Source organism: Lipotes vexillifer, unplaced genomic scaffold, assembly GCF_000442215.2.
Source record: "Lipotes vexillifer unplaced genomic scaffold, Lipotes_vexillifer_v1.1 scaffold920, whole genome shotgun sequence".
In the NCBI taxonomy this organism is placed as follows: Eukaryota; Metazoa; Chordata; class Mammalia; order Artiodactyla; family Lipotidae; genus Lipotes; species Lipotes vexillifer.
In genome coordinates this window covers 646438-669109 of record NW_006783413.1, presented here as the reverse complement: position 1 = coordinate 669109, position 22672 = coordinate 646438, and the positions used below count along the sequence as shown (strand labels likewise).

Here is a 22672-nt window from a genome sequence, read left to right as displayed (position 1 = left end):
GTCTATAGACCAATGATATTGCTTGGCCTAAGTTATTATCACTGGGGCCCCAACAGACAATACAAATCTCTCTACTCGAAAATCAGCAATTTATTACTTATCTATAAACTTGTTAGAAGCAATTTCCCAAGTACATACAATTTCTTCTAAAAATAATTTTATGGAATGAAGACAAATGTTCACCAATTATGGCTTATGTCCCTCAAGAAAAGATTTTTTTAAATCCCCTGCAGTCTCCCCCTCCCAGTTCTGAGGCCTGAAAAGGTATCAGTTCTTGGGTCAAAGGGGTCAAAGAGAAGAGAAGGTGGCAAAATCTTGAGCTGTCCTATCAAGGCAGGAACCACCTCCATTCTTTCTTTGGTCCAGAAACTCTCCTTTAGCTTCTTATGACCAACTTTTCATAGCTGCCTCTTCCTTTTGCTACCCAGGCCCTGAATCCCTCAGATAAACCTGAGAAGGGTACCTGGGTGAATATGTTTGTGGGGAGCCCTGGCAAAATTTATGGTTGCTCTGGGTATGGGAAATAGGGCCCAAACTAAGATTCTTAGGTCCTATTTTATTTTCCCTTCCCCACATTCCCCCTCTTCACCCATTATTTCCACATTTGCTTGTATGGATTAAAACTTGGAAGGGTTGGTAGAGGGAGGCCTGACGTCGCTTTTTCTTGATATGCTGTAACTCTGACAGATGTCTGGGGGCCCTTTACCTTTCCTTCCCTTCCCTTACCTGGGCATAGCCTTCTAGGGAATGAAGAGGCTGAGCCCCTGGAGTGAGAGTGGAAGAACAGGTTTATGCTGGTTTCCAGGGACTCTAATCTCTCCTTTTTAAGTTGTGTGAATACAAGGGAGGAAGAGCAATGACTGACTCCTTTAGGGCTTCCGTAAAGGCCTCTATTTTTTAAAAGGAAAGCTGTTTTTCTTGGGCATTTTGGCCCTTATTGTCTTGCCGGAAGTGATGAGGGCCCCAAAGCCCTGTTTGTGGGAGAACGCATAGGCAGAACGTTGAGAGCTTGCATGTTTCCGTTTGGTCCGGCTTGGGTGTGGCAGTGGATGTCTCATGCAATGATGAATTCTGTCAATAATCTAAAGCCAAAGCGTGGGGGACAGGGTTTTTATCCACAGAGGCAAAGGCAAAGAGGGTCATGAATTATATCTGGGTAGATTCCCTGTTCCACTCACCTTGTCCACACTGATGGGCCAGAATAGTGGTTTGAGAAATCGGTACCCAATCACAGGCAACATACAGAGGACCACACTGAGGACAATACTCAGCCACATTTGCGGCAGGTTCAGAGTGTTCCTGGCCACACCTGTAAACAATGAGCCAGAAGGGAAAGGCAGAACCAGAGCCTAGAGGAAGGGGGCTGTCAGCCAGAACTTAGGTCTATCTCTTCAGTCCAAAGAAAGAAGTTATTGATTTGGAGACAGTTAGTCTCCTGAGAAATAATATAAATGTGAAAGGATTGCACTGACGTTAGGTCCTTGGTGCAGCCAAAGTCACTGTGAATTCACATGCCTTTGTCTCCCTCTAAAGGCCGGGCAGGGCAGGAGAGGTGGGGGTAGGTTATAGGAATCCTAGAGCATTGGCCTGGACACAAAAATGGGATAGAGGGTTTTGGAAGGGAAAAATGAGTGGCTTGACAAGAGGTAGGAGCCAGCTACATCTACACATCTACTCTGTCTGTATTTTGTCCTCATCATAGTGGAGATGAGAGAGAGGGAAATTAATGTGGGAGATAAGAAGGCAGTATGCCACAGTAGAAAGGACATTGGACTGGGAACCAGGAGACCTAGATTTGAGTCATTTTTTAAAAACCTCCAGTCTCTAAAATGGTGTAATAATCCTTGCCCTGTCTATCTCACGGGATGCTTGTAGAGACCAAATTAGGTAAGAAACTTAAAAATATCTTAGAGACTCTAATGAGGTAAAATATTTCACCTAGCTAGATTTTGAGTCCTTTTAGGGCTAAGACCATGTCATAATCACATATATATATATATGATATATATATGACAGATCCTAACACATAGTAATAGCTGCTCAGTAAACATTTATTAAACAAATGTACTTGGTTCACACTACCACCCCCAGCCCCAGCCCCTTGCCACAGACTGGGCAGAATCTTACCTAGGAACTGGAAGATGTTGGGGAACATTAGGCACAAGCCATCACTGTACAGGAAGAATAAGATGCAAAAGTAGAAACCCAGGCTACCCCAGGTGAAGATGTGGCTTATCATTGTCCAGTAGGTTGTCTCCAGGGCAATCTGAAAAGCACCCTCTTATGTTCATTAGTCTACAACCTGGGACCTGTCAGCCACCTCCCTTCTCCAATTTTGTAAAGGAGGATGCTCCCTTCCCACCTTCCCTCCCTCCTTCCCTTCCTCTGTTCCGGACAGGCTCCCCACCCAACCCCCTTACCCCACCACTAGCCACACCTGCACTGTGACCACGCAGAGCAAGGAGGTCTGCACTATCATGGAGAAGGACTGGTAGTCGGAGATTTCCTTCCCGTCACTGCGCACTGAATTGTAAACGGTCCCCATAGGGATAAAGAACAGCACTAAGGAACTGTAGATTCCATGCATCAAACACTTCACAAATTCCTTCTTGTTGAAATAGAGGTTGTGCTGGCCTGGCTCATACAGCTCTGGGAAACGTAGGCTCCATGTTTCATTCACATCCTGGAAGCACCAGAGGGTAAGAAGGAAGGCTCAGGGTCTCTCCATAGAAGATCCCATTTCTAACAGAGTAGAGGCTTCTCCCCTGACTGAGTCTGCTGTTAGGCTGCCTAGGAGTTTCCTCATGGATTACTTGAGAAGTGGAACCAGAGAACAGAGCAGTGACCACAGACCCTTCCTAAAGTCCTACTTTCCAGGCAAGGATATACGTGGTGGAAGAAAGCTAGAAGGGCAAGATGCGGAGTTAAGAAAGGGGGCAATTAGGATTGGGAATAGCTGAAGGGGGGACTGGAGCTTGGGATGGGGAAGGCAGTTGGGACATGAGTCCCCAGTTTTAAGTGTTCCTTTAGTTGAGTATCCTTTGTGTCAAAAGCCAGTTGGAAGAAAGTGGGAAGCCAATGGGGACAAGTTAGTCCCTTAGAGGTATCTGTGTTCTGTGATCAACTCTCTCCCTTGCTCTATAAATAATTCCATTTACATTTGACTTTGTAGCTTGGCTATTGCTTTCCTCCTCACTCCTGGGAATACTCTTCAAGGGCCCAGGGGCTTTAGCCATAAGAGGCTTGCTGCTGGTCTTACCTGGTCAAACAGACTCAAGCCCAGGACAGGGAGGGAGGTGTAGACCAGGTTGTAGAAAGTGATAAACCAGGTATCATAAACTGTCTGGAAGAATACCAAGGAGATTTCTTAGACTCTTCTCTTCTCCAAAGTCTCAGCTCCATCTCCCAGGTCCAAGAGAAGCCCTTCTGCCCTCCACCTACCCATCACCATACTAACCTAGAGCAGGATTTGGATTTCCGAAATCTGACTGAGAAGGCTGACCCCAGACTCTGTTTGGTCCCTGGGTCCCAGGCTGGGGTAAGCCCACATCAAACTTGTTTGTGGCCAGCTTGACAAGGCTGATTTAGACCAACCTCACCATGACCTGTACTGCTCCTCCCTACACAGAAAGGACGCAGAGTGGCTGCTAGGGAATGCTAGGTGTACCCCTGCACTCCCAGGCATGTAAGCCTCTGGGTTCTTTATCTGCTTTATGGCATTCAGTAGTTTCTATAACCCTGGACATTTTCTTACACTGGCAAGCAGAATAGACCCAATGACCCTTCCCCAGCTGGGTGCTTCATTCTGGGCCTAGAGAGGGCTCCTTTCTTTACTAACCACAAGAGGTCAGCAGTAACACATATATACACATACACCTCCCACGAACCAGACTGGCTTTGTTAGACACTAGGGGTAGACAAGCCTACTATTGTGTGCTGACTGGTCTGTTTCCCCTGGAGCCCAAGGTAACAAAGGTAGTAGGGATCTCCCAAGATAATAATTCCTGAGGTTGTTTCTCTTTGGGAATCCTTGAGAGACTCCTGAAAAACTTCTCATAGGAAAAGGGACTTCTCATAGAACATCAACATCCAAGTGTCACCTCTCCCCACTTCTGTGGGGGAGGCTTCATATTCATTAGAGCAAAGATAGGGTGTGTTTGGCAGTGTGGTATGTCTGGGTGAGGAAGGAGAAGTAAGGGGAAGCTGTGTTTCCAAGTATGGCTACAGGTAAATGCCAGAACCAGTCTGTCTGGCAAGACCCAAAGGCCCCTTGAGACTTAACCTGTTGTTCCATAAAGGACAGAGCTACATAAAGATTACTCCGGACCCTAAAAACCCTCCCAGATCCAGGAATCTCACCCCCACCCCCATTACATATGTTTGGAAATTCTAGGTCTCTGTGTCATGGAAAAGATGAAAATATCTCATGGGAGAGTTCTGTTGGTAGGAGTCAAGGCCAAGTCAGAGCCAGGACAGAAAAGTTAGTGTTTAGAAATCTAAGGTTAAGTGTAGGGTTAGGAGATGGGATCATCATGGGTGAGGAGTTTAATGGATAGATGACAGCATGTCATACACAGGTCTCTAGAGGAGAAAAGGGGTCTGAACTGGTTGAAGTGGGGGGTGATTAGAGAAGACCCAGTTGACGACAGTGGGGAATGCCACTTGACCTCCTACCTGTGCAGAGAACCCGCTGTAGAAGGCATACCAGAAGTGCACCAGAGTGAAGGCAAAGTTTTTGTAAAAGAAGTAGCTGAGAAACTTGCACATGCGATTATAGGACCAGCGGCCATGGACCAAGAGTAGACGCTGAAGATAGCGGAACTGGGAGAAGGCGTAGTCGCCGTTGAGCATGGCCTGCATTCCCTCCTGGCCATTGATGCCGACTCCAATGTGGGCAGCTGCAAAGAAACCCCAGAAACTTCTCAGCCACAGAGCTTGTCTTCTGGGCTCCCAGCCTGGGAAGTGTAAAAGGAAGGCTCAGGTCATGTTGCATAAGCCCCTTATTTTACATTTGAAAAACACTGGTAGGCCCAGTGGCACTTATTTATGGAGTCTTTTCTCCTTAGTGGATTGCCCCTCCCCCACAAGTCAGACAACAACTCCTTCATCTGCACTTTGTTTTGGATGCTGCCACTCAAGAACGCCACGTACAGCTAGTACTAGAAAACTGTCCTTGATGGTTTTGCACCTACTGTATTCATCTGGGCTCTTCCCTACTGCCCAGATGCTGAGGTAAAAATTTCTTGTTATCTCTCGAAGCCACTTAAATCAATTAAAGATGCAGGATGAATGTCAACCTAACATAGTTTTTAATTACCTAAGTTTATCTAAGGAGCTAAAATCCAACTGTTGGGAGGAATACGTGATGTACGTACTTTGTTATAAGAAACGAGTTCTTCAGGAAGCTTAAGGTGACTTTTTCTGGATAAAGCAAGGATTATGCTTGATGGAAGGTAAGACTTAAGTTTCTAAAAGTTTTAATCAGTCTGTTGTAATATAGGCCAAATTCTTTGATCTTCTGGTATATACCTATTACGTTGCTTAACAGAATAATTGAAACCTCTAAGGCTCTAAAAGCCAATGAAGTTCTAGAAAGTGGGGAAAAGAGCAAGAACACTTCCTAGTATTGAAGCCGAGGCTGGAATATCTGCTAGTGTTTCCAGTATGGGGAGAGAGGTTGGACTAGAGGACCCCTAGATGTTATCCATATCTCACAGAACCACAAGTTGCTGGAGGCTAACAACATTCAGCTGAAATTAGCACCAGTTTCAGCCATTTGCTTCTGTTGGTCCGAAGCATCAGTAAGTTTGCTATTCTTCTCCAAGGCAAGCTCTTGGGAATATTGCCTCAGAGAGGAAAAGATCCCCGCATCAGGCCGCACAGCTAATTCCCTGGTTGGGCAGCCCTGCAGTCTGTCTAACATTGCTCAGCCCTACAGCCTTCAAAAAAGGAACAGACCACGACTCCTGTCTAGGGGTCCTTTCTGTGGGCTTCGATGACATCTCAGAAAGATGGTGTTGTAGTTGCACAGCCTGTTGTTCTATGAATATGCACACGTGTTCTTACTGGAGACATGGGTATCTGAGTGTGTGTGAGTGTTAACGTACATGAATCTGAATGTGTGTGCATGACTGTGGATGTGGGCTGATGTAATGATGTGTAAACAAGTGGGAACTGAGGTGTAGAGGAACATGAATGAAGCTGCAAAACACTATAAATGTACAATACATATGATATGCAGGAGAGTGAGCCAGCAACACAGTGCCACCCAGATCAGTTTTGCCCATGGAAGAAGGGAAGAGCAAGCCCATGGCTAGGCACTACAGCACCCCCACCCCTCACATGCCTTTAATCATGCTGACGTCATTGGCCCCATCCCCGATGGCCAGTGTCACCGCCTTCTTGTACCTCTTCACCAGCTCTACCACCTGGGCCTTCTGAAGGGGTGTCATCCGGCAGCAGATCACTCCCTTGCACATGCACGCCGTTCGCAGCAGTTCCAACTCCAGGTTCCCTTCCAGAGCGTGGGCCTGCAGCACCAGGACACACCCACATTCCAGGTTGCCCCAAAAGACTCTTGGGATAGAACCTTCCTAGGCCCTCTCCTTCCCCTCCATACTCCCCTGTCAGGCAGAGCTTCTCCCCAGGTGCTCCACTCCCAAGGGCAGCCAAGCCCCCAAGTCAGTTCTAGGCATCCTGACCCAGCCTCCAGCAGAAAACCAGTGAGGGTCTCACTGGGTCAAATCAGTTGACTGGCTTATAAGGCCAAGTGATTTTTTGGAGGACCTGGTTCTGCTCACTTCCCCCCTTCCCCTATGTGATGGGCCACATCAGTAGTGAAGAATTTGGATAAGAAAGGACTATGCCCTTGGCTTCTCTTTCCTCGTTATTCCTGCCTAGAGAAGGCTGGGGAAAGGTGTCTGACAGGCAAGGGCACCTGAAGGAAGGGGCAATAGGGTAACTCATGGAATAGCAAAAGGATCTTGAAATTTTCCTGAAGTGGATTGGACCTAGGAAAAAAGTTCCTTGGAAGAAGAGAACAGAGTTGAAGGTCTGTGTTGCTCACCAGACTGTAGCCGTTGATGATCAAGCCGTAGTTGCCATTGGGCATCTCCTCGGGTATTTTGAAGGGCATTCGGGGATTTGTGGTGAGGTAACTGTTTACTGGGTCTGATTCCAGTAGAGACTCAGGTTTCATCTTTTCCCTTGCCGACCTGAAAGCCAAGAGTAATGGTTAGTGTCTGACCTGAAGCCCCAGAGCTTAGGAAGGAAAATGTGTCCCCTCTGCAGAGCACCTCCCGGGGCCTCATACTCAACTGCCTTCTGACAGCTGCCACTGCCTTAGGTCCCAGACCATCTACATATAACACTTCTCCACCTCCACACTCCAACTCCTTGAGCCCTAATGCTTCTTCACAAAATTCTCTCGAATATTTTAGGTTTTTTTGTTTTTCCCTCCCCCATTTCTTCTCTGTTCCTTCTGGTAATGTAGGAGCCACACTGGGTGAAGTGATGGGTGGGAAATCTTGGTTCCAGGGACAGGCTGTGGCAGCTCTCCCATCGTACCTGAGTTCTTGCCGAACAGTCTCATCATCCTTGCCTTCCACGATAAACATCCCATCCATTTCATCCTCAAATATGTTACAGGCATAGGCAATGTTCACAGCAGTCTCTGCAGGGCAAGGGGGAACACAGGTCGCATTTTGGCTGGAACAGGGTCTTTACAGTGTACAGGTACAAAGGCACTAAACAGTGGCCTGCAAAGCCCATATGTCCATATTTGCCACGGATGCAGTCAAAGTGTGTTTTTCGTGAGCCAGTGGAGACTATATTCAAACATCCAGAGGAAAATGTCTACCTGGTACAGACTTGCAAGTTATTTATCAATAACTAGGATCATTCTGGCTTAGCTTTCTCTACAAAGCCTTCCCTTATTTCTTAAGGCAATTCCTGTCTGTATTCACTTCTCCCAGCAATCTGGGTATATTTCCTTGAACAGCACTGTGCCTGTTTCTATGCTAGATTTTATGGGGGACTGAGATATGTTTAGGCTGTAGTCTTTCCTTTGCATCAAGAAATCTTGAATTTGGAATAAAGTCATACTAAGGAAAACAATTTTTTTTTAAATTAAGTCCTGAGCCTTGGCTACAAGTAGTATGAAAATTCAGAGGAGAGATTACAATTATCTTAGAAAGTTTCTTAGAGCAAGGCCTTAAAGGATGAGTAATATTTGTTTAGGGGGAAAAAGAATTTCAAATGGGGAAACAATCCAAACAGAGGGCATAGAATAGGAATTGGTTCGGGACATAATGAAGATATGGTCACATTACGATGGAGATAAGGATGTGTAGGTAGCAACAGATTATCAAGGTCTTGAAGTCCAGACAGTGGAGTCCGACTTTACCATGTGAAGTTGCTGTAGGTACCTGAGTAGAGGAGTAACGTCACAAAAGCAGTATTTTAGGAAGGTTAAACTGATGGTTTAATGTAGGCTATATTGAAATTAATAAGGTCAAGAGACAGATCAGTTCAGAAGTTTTTGCAGAAGTACAGCCAACAGGGGACAAAGGCTAAACTAGGGTGGTGGCATAGTTAAGAGGATTTTCAGAAGAATTAGTGGAACATGGTAAGAGAGTAAATCTTTGGGACAACAAAGAGGGTATAGTCAAAGACAACCCTAAAAGTTTTTAGCTTGTGAGTTCCTGGATGACAGAGGCCATGTCTGACTGATTCATCTCTGTGTTCTCCATGCCCAGTACAGTATCTAGCATAAAGTACTATATATGCTTAGCAAATTATATGCAAGACTGGGAGTGAAGGTGTCCTCTAAGGACTTGACCTGGGTTATAAGGTATTTGTCAAATAAATGGTTAAGAAAAAAAGGAAATGAAAAAGAAAAAGAAGAAATGGCTAAGGTGGACAGGGAAGAGAATTGGTCAGGCAAGGAGCTCCCCTTTACCTTGCTTATCTCCAGTTAAAACCCAGATTTTAATTTTGGCTTTGTTCAGGGTGATGATCGTCTCGGGTACTCCATCCTGCAGCTTGTCGTCTATGGCTGTGGCCCCTAACAGCTTTGAACAGAAATATCAGTGAGTGAGGCAAAGGAAGAGGCGCATTGCCTTTAGTGGTACCCAACAACTCGACTGGCACCTCAGTATCCTCTTTAGTAAGCTGGCTGTGTCCTGGCACGAGGACCCCAATGGTATAAAACTCACTACACTCTGTCCCTCAACAGACAGCTTTTCAACCACACACTGAAATCAAATTTAGAAACATAGAATATAAGGAACCAAAGAGGGAAAAGACTTGCCCAAGTCATACATGAAGCTTTGTGCCACTTCTAAATCCTCTGTTTCTCAACACACTCTCACTTCTCCCTTGCTTCGTAGCACGTTTCCTGGCTTTGGTCTCCAAAAGCAGTGGGTCCCAGACAAGGGATCCCCAAATCCAACTCCAGTTTTTCTTTCAACTCTAAAAGGGCTTGGGTGAACTTCATTTGTTTGTACCTACTGAGGGCCTCTAAGGTTTTCAAGGCCTTTCCCACACTACAAGTATGTTGGTCCAACACCATGCCGTCTCTCAGTGATACCCTAATAGTACCGACTGAACACAGGGATGGGCACCGGCACTGGGTCTGAGGAACTGACAGCCGGACAAACTACTGACTGATTTCTGCTAGGCCTCTAAAAGGACAGACTAGAAATACTAACCACAGAACTGACTATGGAAGGAGATTTGTGACCTTTGGGATCTATAAATTTTCCCATTTGGTATCAGCAATTTCTCTTTTTATAGCAGAGCCTGTATCAATCTGGTCAAAAATTTGGGGGTCATCCTTAACTTCTTGTATCATATTCTATAATCTAAACCATCAGCAAATTCTGTTTGTGCTACTTTTAAAAGTGTACAGAATTTGACCATTTCTCACCACTTCCACTACGTCTATCTGGTCCAAGCCATTATCATCTCTCACCTGTACTATTACAACTACTTTCTTTCTTTCTTTTTTTATTGGGGTATAGTTGTTTTACAATGTTGTGCTAGTTTCTACTGTACAGAGAAGTGGAGTTCCCTGTGCTATACAGCAGATTCTCATTAGTTATCAATTTTATTCATATTAGTGTAAAGAGGTCAATCCCAATCTCCCAGTTCATTCCACCCCCACTTCCCGCCCTTGATGTCCATATGTTTGTTCTCTACGTCTGTGTCTCTATTTCTGCCTTGCAAACCGGAAAAGCAACTACTTTCTAATTGGTCTCCCTGGGTCTGCATTTGCTCCCCTACAGTATAATCTCAACATGGCAGCCAGACTGATCATTTTAAAAGCTATCACATCACTTCTCTGGTTGAACTCTTCAACTGTTTTCCATGGCTCATTATAAGTCTTTATATGGGCCTGTCAAGACCCCTTACTGCTTCTCTGTTTCATGTCCTTTTATTGTCTCCTCCTCACTTACACTGTACCAGACACATGAGCTGCCTTACTGTTCTACTAACAAATTTGGTCTGCTCCTATTTCAGGGTCCTTGTTCTTGCTGTTCCTTCTTTCTGGAAAACTGATTCCCCAGAGATCTGCTTGGTTTGCCACCTTCTTCAGGTCTCTGCTCAGATGTCTCCTTCATAGTGAAGACTAAGCACCCTATTTAAAATAGCAATTATACTCTACCCTCTACAACACACACACATGTGCTGATACTCCCTACCTTTCTTCCTGGCTTTATTTCCTTCCATAGAACTGTCATCACCTAACATACTGTATATATATTACTTTTTTGTCTGTTTTGCCTACTACTACATGCTCAGGCCTTAAAACAGTACCTGGCACATAGGAGGCACTTAATAAATATGTTGAATGAATGAGTGAACATTATTGTCTTGATTATTCCATCAATTAGTTCTGGATCATCTAATTTGTACATTATTCAGACCCTGATTTCTTCCAGATTTCTTAGCTTCTGTGGACAGCTTTGGCATAAGAAACACTACCAGAAAGATGAAATTTACAACAAGTACATTCTTTCCTTATTTATGGATTTCAAAGATCCAAGATATCCTGAATCAGCTTGGATCCCCGTATCTAGTATCCAGAGAGAGCCTGAACCTATGATTTGCTGGAAGCCATTCTCAGAGCCCTTGCTCAGTCTCCTGACTGCTCCCCCGCCCCCAATCCTGCCTCCAATCTGTCCCTGGCTTCCTCACACTAACCATCAGGTCTTTTTCGATCTCTTCACAGACCATTGATATTTTATCTTCCCGATTCTCCAAAGACAGATAGGCTTCACTGTGCTTCCTGCTCCAGTCCTGGAAGAATGCGTTGTCCAGTTCTCGGTAGGCCACCATGAGGGTGCGAAGGCCATCACTGGCAAAATCCTGGAAGACATGTGTGCACTTGGGCTGGGTTAGGGCTGAGTTAAGGAATGACAGAGTAACCCCACAGGCTCCATCTGCCTGCAAGATAGGGTTTATTGGTTAATATCACAGGGCTAGTACCTAGCCTAACCAGAAAGCACCTGTTCAGTTTTCTCAGTCAAATGTCCTAAGGATGGTGCCAGCGTAGCTGGGGATAAAGGCTGAGAGTACTTCTGAGAGACAGAAGATTCTAACTTCCACTTGTGGTTAGGTAATTTGCTGTGTGACCCTCATAAAGAATGACGCCTTCTAGATTTATTTCTTGTAAAATTGGGATAATAATTCACCCTCTAAAGAGAAGATAATGATGTCTATAATATGAGAAAGAAGAGAGTAATAAAGTACAAAGGAATTCTTATAACAAATAATCAAGGGTGTTACTGTTTTTTTACAGGCTTACATTTATTTATTTTCATCTCTCCCTGCCTTCGTTCATCAAGTATTCAATGGGCATCTCAAATAGCAAATTTGTGTATTTGTCTACAGCTGGGTGGCTCAGTTAATTAGTCATTGCCAGTAGTGTTAATGAGGCCACTGCTGAAATGCTCTCTGGGTGAGTCAGCATCTTTTGCTCTTTGGCCACCAATATCTCCTAACCACCCATAGCTAACTATCTTACGGAAGTATACTCTTGGTTATAAGGAAAGCTAGGTGAGAGTGTGGGTAGTTTAGGGCACAATTCATATTTAACTGAAGGAGGGTTAGAAGCAGATTTTGTGTGTTGGGAATTGCACATAAATAACAATTCTACGTAATCCCTTTTTTTTTTTTTTTTTTGCTGCTGCACTGTGCGCGGCACGTGGGATCTTAGCTCCCCAGCCAGGGATCAAACATGTGCCCTCTGCAGTGAAGGTGAAGTCTTAACTACTGGACTCCCAGGGAAGTCCCCATAATAACTTAATAGTGAGCTTCAAAATAATTCACTTTGGCTTTATAAGAGCAAAGAGAAACAGAATTTATCATCTTGATATTTTGTTCTTAGTTCTCTGTGTAACTCCTGAGTACTTCATGTTAGCTATCAGGTAAAATTAATATAAGGCAGTATTTGCAGAGAATGCTATCTCTTAAACCTCTGTACTGTTGGCAGGTGAAGCTATAAAAAAGAAGGCTGAGAGAAGATCTCAAGAGACTTCTTAAGAAGGAAATATCTCCATACTGTTTTCCATAGTGGTTGTACCAGTTTATATTCCCACCAACAGTGTATGAGGGTTCCCTTTTCTCCACATCCTCTCCAACCTTTGTTATTTGTCTTTTTGATAATTAAAAATAGAATCACCATATGATCCAGATCCAGCTATTCCACTTCTGGGTATTTATCCAAAGAATATGAAATCACTAATTCAAAAAGATACATGCACCCCTGTGTTCACTGCAGCATTATTTACAACAGCCAAGATATGGAAACAACCTAAATGTCCGCTGATGAATGGAATACTACACAGCCACAAAAAGTAGAAATCTTGCCATTTGTGACGAGATGGATGGACCTTGAGGGTATTACGCTATGTGAAATAAATCAGATAAAGAAAGACCAAACACCAAACGATTTCACTTATATGTGGAATCTAAAAAACAAACATGAACAAACAAAACACAAACTCATAGATACAGAGAAGAGATTGGTGGTTACTAGAGAGGAAAGGGGTTGGTGGGGGTGGGTGAAATAGGTGAAGGGGGTCAATTGTATGGTGATGGGTGATAACTAGACAAAGTGGTGATCACTTTGAAGTGTATACAAAAATCAAATTATAATGGTGTACCCCTGAAACTTATATAATGTCATCTACCAATTTTACCTCAATAAATAAATAAATAAATAAATAAATATATATTCAGCAATTTAAAATACACATCAGCCATTTTATAAATTTATTTATTTTATCTTTGGCTGTGTTGGGTCTTCGTTTCTGTGCGAGGGCTTTATCTAATTACAGCGAGCAGGGGCCACTCTTCATCGCAGTGTGCGGGCCTCTCACTATCACGGCCTCTCTTGTTGTGGAGCAAAGGCTCCAGACGCGCAGGCTCAGTAGTTATGGTTCACAGGCCCAGTTGCTCCGCGGCATGTGGGATCTTCCCAGACCAGGGCTTGAACCCGTGTCCCCTGCATTGGCAGGCAGATTCTCAACCACTGCGCCACCAGGGAAGCCCCAACATCAGCCATTTTTAAAAAAAGAAGGAAGAGATATGGTAGAAACTGATTTTGCATGATACTGATAAGAGGACTTGGCAAGCTTAACAATACACTGACAGATTCTTAATCCATTCAACAAATACTTTAGCAGCCTGTGTTAACATTTTTTACTTATCCCTTACTAGTATGTTTTTTTTTTTTTCTCTTGTGGTGGGCAAACTGGGGCCCTGGGGCCAAATTATGACTGCTGCTTGTTTTTGTGTGACCTGTTTGCTGGATTCCTGTCTTAGAGGGCTTGGAGCTGTGCTTCTGCATGAGTGGGTTTCTGGAACTTGACTATTATAGGTGTATCCTCAGTGGTTAATAGATTGTAGTGTTTTAGGCTCTTCTGTGGGTATCTGTTAAGGTTGGAAGCAGGTCAAAAGATCTGAAATAGTTTTATGACCCCTCTTTGAAGACAGTCTGTGGAAATGCTCATTGAGAAGATACCCTAATTCATGAGTTCTGGAAGGTTAAAAGACAAGTTTTCAGAGTAGCCCACAAAACACACACACACACACACACACACACACACACACACACCAAAAAAGCAAAACTGTGGCCTCCGGAAACCAGTATAAGACATAAGAGTTGTCCTATGTGGGACACTTCAATGACTTTTTCAAAAACTTGAGATACAGTGTATGTACCATAAAATCCACCCTTTTAAAGTATACAGTTAAGCGGTTTTTAAATATACATATATTCATAAAGTTGTGCAACCATCACTATTATTTTATTCCCAAACATTTTCATCACCTCTGAAAGAAACCCTGTACCCATCAGCAGTCATTTCCATTCCGTTTTCTTCTAGCCCCTGGTAACCACTAATCTACTTTCTGTTCTATGGATTTGCCTATTCTGGACATGTCATATAAATGAAATCGTAAAATATTGGCCTTTTGTGACTGGCTTCTTTCCCTTAGCATAATGTTTTCAAGGTTTATCCACATTGTAGCATTTATAAGTATGTCATTCCGTTTTGTGACTGAATAATATTCACTGTACAGACTTATCATATTTTATTTATCCATTCATCCATTGATGGGGATCTGGGTTGTTTCTACTTTTTTGCTATTATGAATAATGCTGCTATAAATATTAGTGTACACATTTTTGTGTGAATATAAATGTTCAGTTCTCTTGGGAATATACCTAGGAGTGGAATTGCTGGGTCATATGACAACTCTATGCTTAACTTTTTCAGGAAATGCCAGACTGTTTTACAAAATGGCTGCATCATTTTACATTCCTGCCAGCAATGTATGAAGGTTACAATTTCTCTGTATCCTTGGCAGTGCTCATTATTGTCTGGTCATCTTTTCGATTTGAACTACCCTACTGGTGTGAAGTAGTATCTTGTGATTTTTGATTTGCTTTTCCCTGATGGCTGACACTGAACATCTTCACATGTGCCTTCTGGCCATTTGCTCTCTGACTTCTATGAGTTAACATGGGGCCAAGCCAAAATGGCCCTAATAAAATAGCACTTTCTCCAACCTATTTCTTCTTTAAAATATTTTTCTGATCTGCCCCTTCCCCATCACATCCCCTGTCCTATTCCCCCAGACATTTATATATCCAGGTTTAAGGGTAGAAACCCCAGCAAGCATGAATCTGGTTTTCCCTTCTAATGTCAGCAGACTGAAGCCAATCTCTCTTTCTGATATATCTCAAGTCCCAGAGGGTGGAAGTGGGGTGGGGTAGGTGGGTACCCATGGGGATTCTAATCCTGTAAATAACATAGGACGGTGTCAAACAGTCCTCTACACAGCCCAGGCCTGGTGCCTTCTGCTCCGTACCCTAAAAGCAGTCTTTTCCCATCATGGATGGTGGGGTGGGGCCTCCCATACCAACAGGCCCTATTCTTTCAATTAATTAATTAGTTAATTTTTGATTGCATTGGGTCTTCATTGCTGCACGCGGGCTTTCTCTAGTAGCGGTGAGCGGGGGCTTCTCTTCGTTGTGGTGCGCAGGCTTCTCATTGCGGTGGCTTCTCTTGTTGCGGAGCACGGGCTCTAGGTTGTGCAGGCTTCAGTAGTTGTGGCACACGTGCTCTGTAGTTGTGGCTCGTGGGCTCTAGAGCACAGGCTCAGTAGTTGTGGCGCACGGGCTTAGTTGGTCCACGGCATGTGGGATCCTCCCGGACCAGGGCTTGAACCCGTGTTCCGTGCATTGGCAGGTGGATTCTTTTTTTTTTTTTTTTAAGAAGATGTTGGGGGTAGGAGTTTATTAATTAATTAATTTATTTTTTGCTGTGTTGGGTCTTCGTTTCTGTGCGAGGGCTTTCTCTAGTTGTGGCAAGCGGGGGCCACTCTTCATCGCGGTGCGCGGGCCTCTCACTATCGCAGCCTCTTTTGTTGTGGAGCACAGGCTCCAGACGCGCAGGCTCAGTAGTTGTGGCTCACGGGCCTAGTTGCTCCACGGCATGTGGGATCCTCCCAGACCAGGGCTCGAACCCGTGTCCCCTGCATTAGCAGGCAGATTCTCAACTACTGCGCCACCAGGGAAGCCCCGGCAGGCAGATTCTTAACCACTGTGCCACCAGGGAAGTCCAGCAGGCCCTATTCTGAAGCAAATTCTAGATGTGACCACAGGACCTCCTGAGCCAGGAATCATAGAATGAACTGTTCTGACTGTGGTAAATGCTCCCACAACACAATCCTCATTATGCCCCTGGGATCCTGGGCCACCCAACTCCTTCACACAGAAGGTGGCAATGTGGTCAGTGAGAATCCCACAGAATGAGGTAGTTTTTATTCTTCTATCAATTAAAGAGACACAGACACCAATCTACCCCATACTGAAACACACTGACATGGGGACATATATATGGACACACATCCAGATACACAGAGCCATCCACAGCTTCCCTCCCCTGCAACCTAAACACTTACATCTAAATGTTCCATGGTCACGTCTCTGAGGCATCTACAGGATGGATGAAGTAGCTGACAGAGGATCGTGTCTGCACCCTTGCAGAATAACATTACACGATCTTCAGGTGTCCTCACTAAGGATAAGCAAATTAAGCAAAGTAACCATATAGGTCCATTGTTACAAGAACTTGTCTGGGCCACTGAGCGATGGCAGGAGGCTGTTCCCATGACATTTGTTTCTGACACCTTTGGGGGCTAAGCACTCAGTGAGTGGTCACACAGGATGAGTGATGTGGTGAGCTGGTAAGAATGAGAGAGGACCTTTTGGAACCAGTTTTTCCATGGGTTCAGTATCACCTATGGAAGACTCTGATACAGAATCACATTTAGCTTCTCAAGTCCAAGTTCCAGACCAAGGCCCACACCTAATAAGGACCAAGGATGAAAAATGACTTTCTTCCTCTTCAGCCTGAGGCCCAAACCAACTGAGAGAAAGATAGTATTAATTTCCTTTATATTGTCTTCCCCCATTTCTTATTCCAAGTTCAGGCTTTATGGGTTTATTCTCTGTCCTTATCTTGGCTTTGAGGGTTCTGACAAGCTACTACCCAGGATCACTAAATAAGGGCCCTAGCACATGGAAGTAAGCTCACATATGTGTATATGAGAAAATACAAAGGATTATGAGAGAGAAAGTGGGAATGGCTATGTATTTGTATTTGAGGCAGAGTGCCTGTGAAATGGCATGTGGGCAGGAGAAAACATTTGTGTGTAGATAGAGGAGAAAGTCAACGTGTGAATGTATATGAAAGACAAATAAGGGGAGAGGGCCGACTAGGAGGGGCACCCACCAATAACAGACATCCTCTTGCGCACATTGTTGAAGTCCAAAATAGCCAGTAGTTGGTAGATTCTGGTTTCCCCCATTTCGACTACCATGATTGTCTCAGACGTGCGGGAACGGAACACAAAGCCAAAGTTCCTGGCAGCAGTGACCAGGGCACCTTCATCTGGGGACTGAGCCTGGTAAGTCAGCTCACCTGGCAGGAGAGAAGAGAGCAGCCAGAGCCCATAGATATGTGCAGATGAAGTCCACCCAGAAGTGAGATTGTCTTCCAAGTGGCTTACATAAAGATGGAGCCCAGGAGGGGACATCTTTCTTCAAAATTTCCACCCAAGCCTGGCCCTAAAAGGCCAGGTTGCATAGAACAGGTCAGTTTTTTCATTCTTTCCAATATTCTCAACTCATTTCACAGACCTGAGTTAGTATTACAGAAGTACACGGAACATGTGTACAAACAAACGAAACATAGGCAGTTGCTTTCCAACTTTAGCAGGTAAAGATGGCTCAGGAGATTGTTAAAAATGAAGGTTCCTGGGCCCCACCCAAACTTACTGAATCCAGAATCACAAAATCTGGGAGGATGGCCCAGGAAATTGAATTTTAACAAATCTCCTGAGTGAGTCTCATGCATATGGTCCTACATAAAGTGCTCCTGCATAGGACTGGCTGCACTTTGATGAACACTGCTATAAGGTAATAAGATTGATAGTTTAGTAAACAATTAAAAAAAATATATATATATGAATGAGTATTGTCACCTTTGAAACTCTCACCCTGGGAAGGTAAATGACTTACTCTGTTGAATCAATCTTCCAATCTGATATTACTCAAGACATTTCTGGAACTCCTCATTTAGAATAATCCCCGTAACCTCAGATATATTTTAGATTATTTCTCTTTTGAAGGTTAATTTGATTTTTAAAAACAGTTATACCTCATCAGAATCTTATACTTGTGAATAAGGTAGGTGGGGGAGTATAATTTTAAGTCAGACATAAGATGTGTCTATGGGATAATAAGATTACTTTCTTGTGTGTTTCCTACCTTGTCACTCAAGGCAGTAAACATAGACAAGTCCAAATATGCTTCAAGTAATACCAACTTGTTGGAATGTCAGACCCGGAGAGGCTTGTGGAAGGGTGGGAGCTCATGGGGCCAGAAGACGTGAGATTTGGGTTCTTATCCCATTTATACCTTTCTTAGCTATAGGATTTTAGTCGTCACAATGTCTTTTTTTAAAAATTGGGGTATAGTTGCTTTACAATGTTGTGTTAGTTTCTGCTGTACAGCGCTTAATTTCTTTTAGCTTCAGTTTCCTTTGCTATAAAACTAGGATCATTTTTCATATTCTGCAGAGGGCTGTTGTGAAGATTGTGGAAGGTAATATAAATGAAAGCAACTTGTAAAATTATAAAGTGATGTACAAATATAAGGTGTTACTCATGGTGGTATTATATTAAGACTACATTGACTTTAAAGGATGTGATTTACTTGGCTGCCTAAATTCTTGTTTGTGAAGGGAAAAAGTCTTCTTAATTTAAAATCAGTAATTTCTGAAAAAGATTTTGATAAATTCATGGATGACATAGTCATATTTGGTTACTAAAGAAATTAGGGTATATGGGGATACCTTTAAATTGTGAAGCAACAAGAGGATGACTCAACTCATCCTTCAGGAAGTCTTATCAGAGGTAGTGGGGTTGTACTTGGCAATAAATCAGATAAACTCTGTGACAGAATATTACAGAGTCTTAAGATCCGAAGCTCGCTAGATAGCACCAAGTTTGACCCCTATCCAATGAATGAATCTTCTTTAAGACCAAGACATTGTTTTCTAATTGAATATATTCAGTGACTAGAAGCCCACTACTTATCTTGACTATCCATTCCCTTGCTGGACAACTCTTCCTATTAGAAAGTTCTTTAGATTAAGCCATTACAAACGATATCAGACCATCCCCCCTCCAATCAGCCTAGACTCTATGACATATTCTCAGTCCATGAGGCCTCAAGCCCCTTCTCACCTTCTACTTTCTCTTCTGGTATCACGGTATGACACAATGAGAGTGATAGGAAAAACAAGTGTACCCAGCGATCTCCCCTTTTCACTGCTTCCACCAAAGTCTTGTCATAAAATGAAAACTTAGGATCAGCCAGTCTGTTGTAGGAGAAGTCGACCTTTTCTGTTTTCTGGAACACAGAAGCCAGAACAAACAGCAGCTTGACACTTTATAGAAGGTCGACCTGGGGGCAATTTCTGGAATGTGATGAGAACTCTTAGGAGGATGGGAAAAGAAAAGCAAGATAAGTGAAAGAGACCCTGTGCTGGTTTCTAAGCCTCTGTAGCTCTGACCTGGTCCATCCATTCACTTGGAGAAGATCCATCACACAGGAGACAAGCTAGCACTGCTTGGCAGACCCTTCTTGCCCTCCTTCTACTCCAGCTATCCTGAATGATTAGTGGCCATCTTCAGCCTCTATTCTCCCAAGTCCCAAATCCATGATAAATCAAACCTGAGGACATGAGAGAGTAACTGTTCCCTATTAGTAAATGGTTTCTGGAAAAAGTCTTGTCTCTGGCTGTCCTCTGCCTGATTTTGGGAACTGGGAAGGGAGCTAGGTACAATGACATCACTGTGTTGCACTATCCCTATTTTACCCCACAAGGGGGCTAGAGAGGAATATCGCAAGACAGAGGCAAGGCTGTATAACAAGGAAGCTTCAGTACAGACTTCTTGTTCACAGACTTAATTTTATACCATTTTGCATACCTGATTCAGCATACCTGATTCCTTCCTGCCTCTGGTCCTCAAGGTTATTGACCATGCCTCAATCTGTGGACCTAATATTAATATTCACTACCATTTTCCTGGCTATGAGCTTGGCTCCTTTAGATGTTGACTAACGTTCTTCAAGTCAGGTAGGCTGCTGGTAGGCACCTGGGGTAAACATTCTTTTCTGGCTCAATTTGGTCCTGAGACTCTCTTATGCCCACCCTGGAGTGCGGTGTTATTAACAGATTTCTCCAGCCCATATCAGAACTCTCAAGGATATTTCACCAGTTCATTGTAGTTGTGGTGCTACCTGGGCTGGGCCCCAATGTGTCAAGTACAGACACAATTGCGCTGCTTGGTGCTATGTTGGGGAAACGGAAGTTTGTAGTGGGCTATACTGGCTCTTTTCTATAACCCATCTAGAGGGAGTTTTGTCATGATAGTGAGGAAGTATGGTCAGGTCCAGAGCCAAGTCCTAGACCTGGCCAACCAAGACTTGTGAGCTCTGGGAAGTTTGTGGGTTTAGTAATTTAAGGTAACTCATTATATAGCATCCTCTGAGGCTCTTCTATAACTGGGCTCTTGTACTGGTACATTCTTTGAAACTTAGAAGCTGGTGAGTGATGTGAGAGAAGTTGGAGAGGTAGATATGAAGCAGATCCTGCATTACCATCTTGTATGCAATAGGGAACCATAACAATTTTCTGCTGAAAGTCATATGATCATATAGTCCTCTGGTAGCAGCATGGAGAATATATTGGAAGTAGCAAGACGAAAAGCAAGGAGACCAGTTAGAAAGCCGTTCAGTAATTCACAAGAGAAATGATGAAGTAATGACAATAACTACTAAATTAAGGGTATGATTTGAAAATATAGAATTGTATGACATGGATATGACAAGTGAAAGAGAGAAACAGTTAAGAATAATTTTATGTATCCTAATTGGGATAGATGGTAAGACCATTCACTGAGATAGGACACCCAGCAGGAGGAGATTTTTGACAGACTGACCTGGCGATACCTGAAGGACATAAAGGTAATAATGAAAGCAGGCATATATAGTTTTGAAGCTCAGGTAAGAGATCTGAGCTAGTTTCTAATCTCCCCTTCCAGACAAGTAATGTTTGAGAACACTGGACCTGGCTGGGTACAGGACTGAGGCAGGGCTGGCTTGGAGCTCCAGTACAGCATGATCTGAGGGGCAGTATTCATGAATTACTCTGCAACTGAAAGTTAAACACCCAGTTGAATAAGACTGAGTGGCAAATCCAGGTACTAGACTAAAGGATGGAAACCGGGGGTATCAGATGAGAAGAAACGAATTCAGAATGGAGGGTAGAGGAGGCAATTGAGGAAACTCTTTGAGATCCTGTGACATAGCTATAGATAGTTATAGGATATCTTTAGCTTTGGTCATGGATGGGGAAGGAGCTAAAAAAGGTTCTTGGATATATGGATTTGGAGGTCATTAGTAAGTAGGCAGTAGTTAAAGTCAGTAAAAACACGGGACTATAAAGATGGAAAAGAGGTACAATAATAGAGCTCTGGGGGAACATCAGTACCTATGGCCAAGAAGATGAGAAAAACAATCATACAGGAAGAAAGAACAAGAAGAGAGTTACTTAACAGAAGCCAAGGGACAAGAGAGCTTTAATAAAAAGTGGAGTTTTTTGTTTTTTGTTTTTGTTTTTTTTTGCGTTACGCGGGCCTCTCACTGTTGTGGCCTCTCCCGTTGCAGAGCACAGGCTCCGGATGCGCAGGCTCAGCGGCCATGGCTCACGGGCCCAGCCGCTCCGCGGCATGTGGGATCTTCCCGGACCGGGGCATGAACCCGTGTCCCCTGCATCGGCAGGTGGACTCTCAACCACTGCGCCACCAGGGAAGACCAAAAGTGGAGTTTTAAGTGTTAAAATCTGCAGAGAAATTGGGTAAGGACTTAACAACAAGGTAGTCATTAGTGACCTTGGCTAGTTTCAGTGGACAATGATAGGACAGACTCTAATTATATAGGGTAGAATGAGGAATGAATGAAAGGTGAGGAGTTATAAAGACTGCTGTAATTGTCTATTTCCTTATACACTTTTCCTCTAGTCTGCCAACTCTGAAGGTAGGGAAAAAATTTCCTTTGTTTTCCTTGAACCTTTAACATTTATTCAGAGTCTGACATATGGTTGATAATCAACATTTTGGACTGACTGATGGAGTCAGAGGGTAATGCAGGATGAAGGAAAAGTTCTAACTGCTTTAAAAAATGAATAAAATAAGATATAAACATTTATTAGTAGTGGTTACCTCTGGTTAATGGGCTAAGGGTTACTTTAACACATTTATTTTAACTTAATACTATATTTTTAAGAGCAGTCTTACGTTCATAAAAAAAAATTGAGCAGAAAGTACAGAGAGTTCCTATATATTTCCTTTCTTCTTTCGACTCCACATTTCCCCCTATTTTCACCTTACATTAGTATGGTACATCTGTTACAATTGATGAACCAATATTGATACATTATTATTAACTGAAGTCCATAGTTTACACTAGAGTTCACTCTGCTTTGTACAATTCTGTGGTTTTTGACAAATGCATAATGTAATGAAT

General features: G+C 43.4%; 1 protein-coding gene across 1 annotated transcript in view; it reads right to left on the bottom strand.

Moving 5' to 3' along the window:
* Window positions 1–890: 890 nt before the first annotated feature.
* LOC103075836 (probable phospholipid-transporting ATPase FetA) overlaps window positions 891–22672 on the bottom strand; it is a 112991-nt gene continuing 91209 nt past the window's right edge. Inside the window, exons 15-28 of the mRNA XM_007456019.1 lie at window positions 19327–19492; window positions 17310–17498; window positions 16477–16592; window positions 11206–11370; window positions 8960–9071; window positions 7567–7672; window positions 7067–7214; window positions 6347–6530; window positions 4675–4898; window positions 3260–3343; window positions 2438–2683; window positions 2128–2266; window positions 1179–1309; window positions 891–1082 (exon numbers count right to left, since the gene is read on the bottom strand). Of these exons, the coding sequence (XP_007456081.1) occupies window positions 891–1082; window positions 1179–1309; window positions 2128–2266; window positions 2438–2683; window positions 3260–3343; window positions 4675–4898; window positions 6347–6530; window positions 7067–7214; window positions 7567–7672; window positions 8960–9071; window positions 11206–11370; window positions 16477–16592; window positions 17310–17498; window positions 19327–19492 (2202 nt within the window). The remainder of the gene's footprint in view (window positions 1083–1178; window positions 1310–2127; window positions 2267–2437; window positions 2684–3259; window positions 3344–4674; window positions 4899–6346; window positions 6531–7066; window positions 7215–7566; window positions 7673–8959; window positions 9072–11205; window positions 11371–16476; window positions 16593–17309; window positions 17499–19326; window positions 19493–22672) is intronic.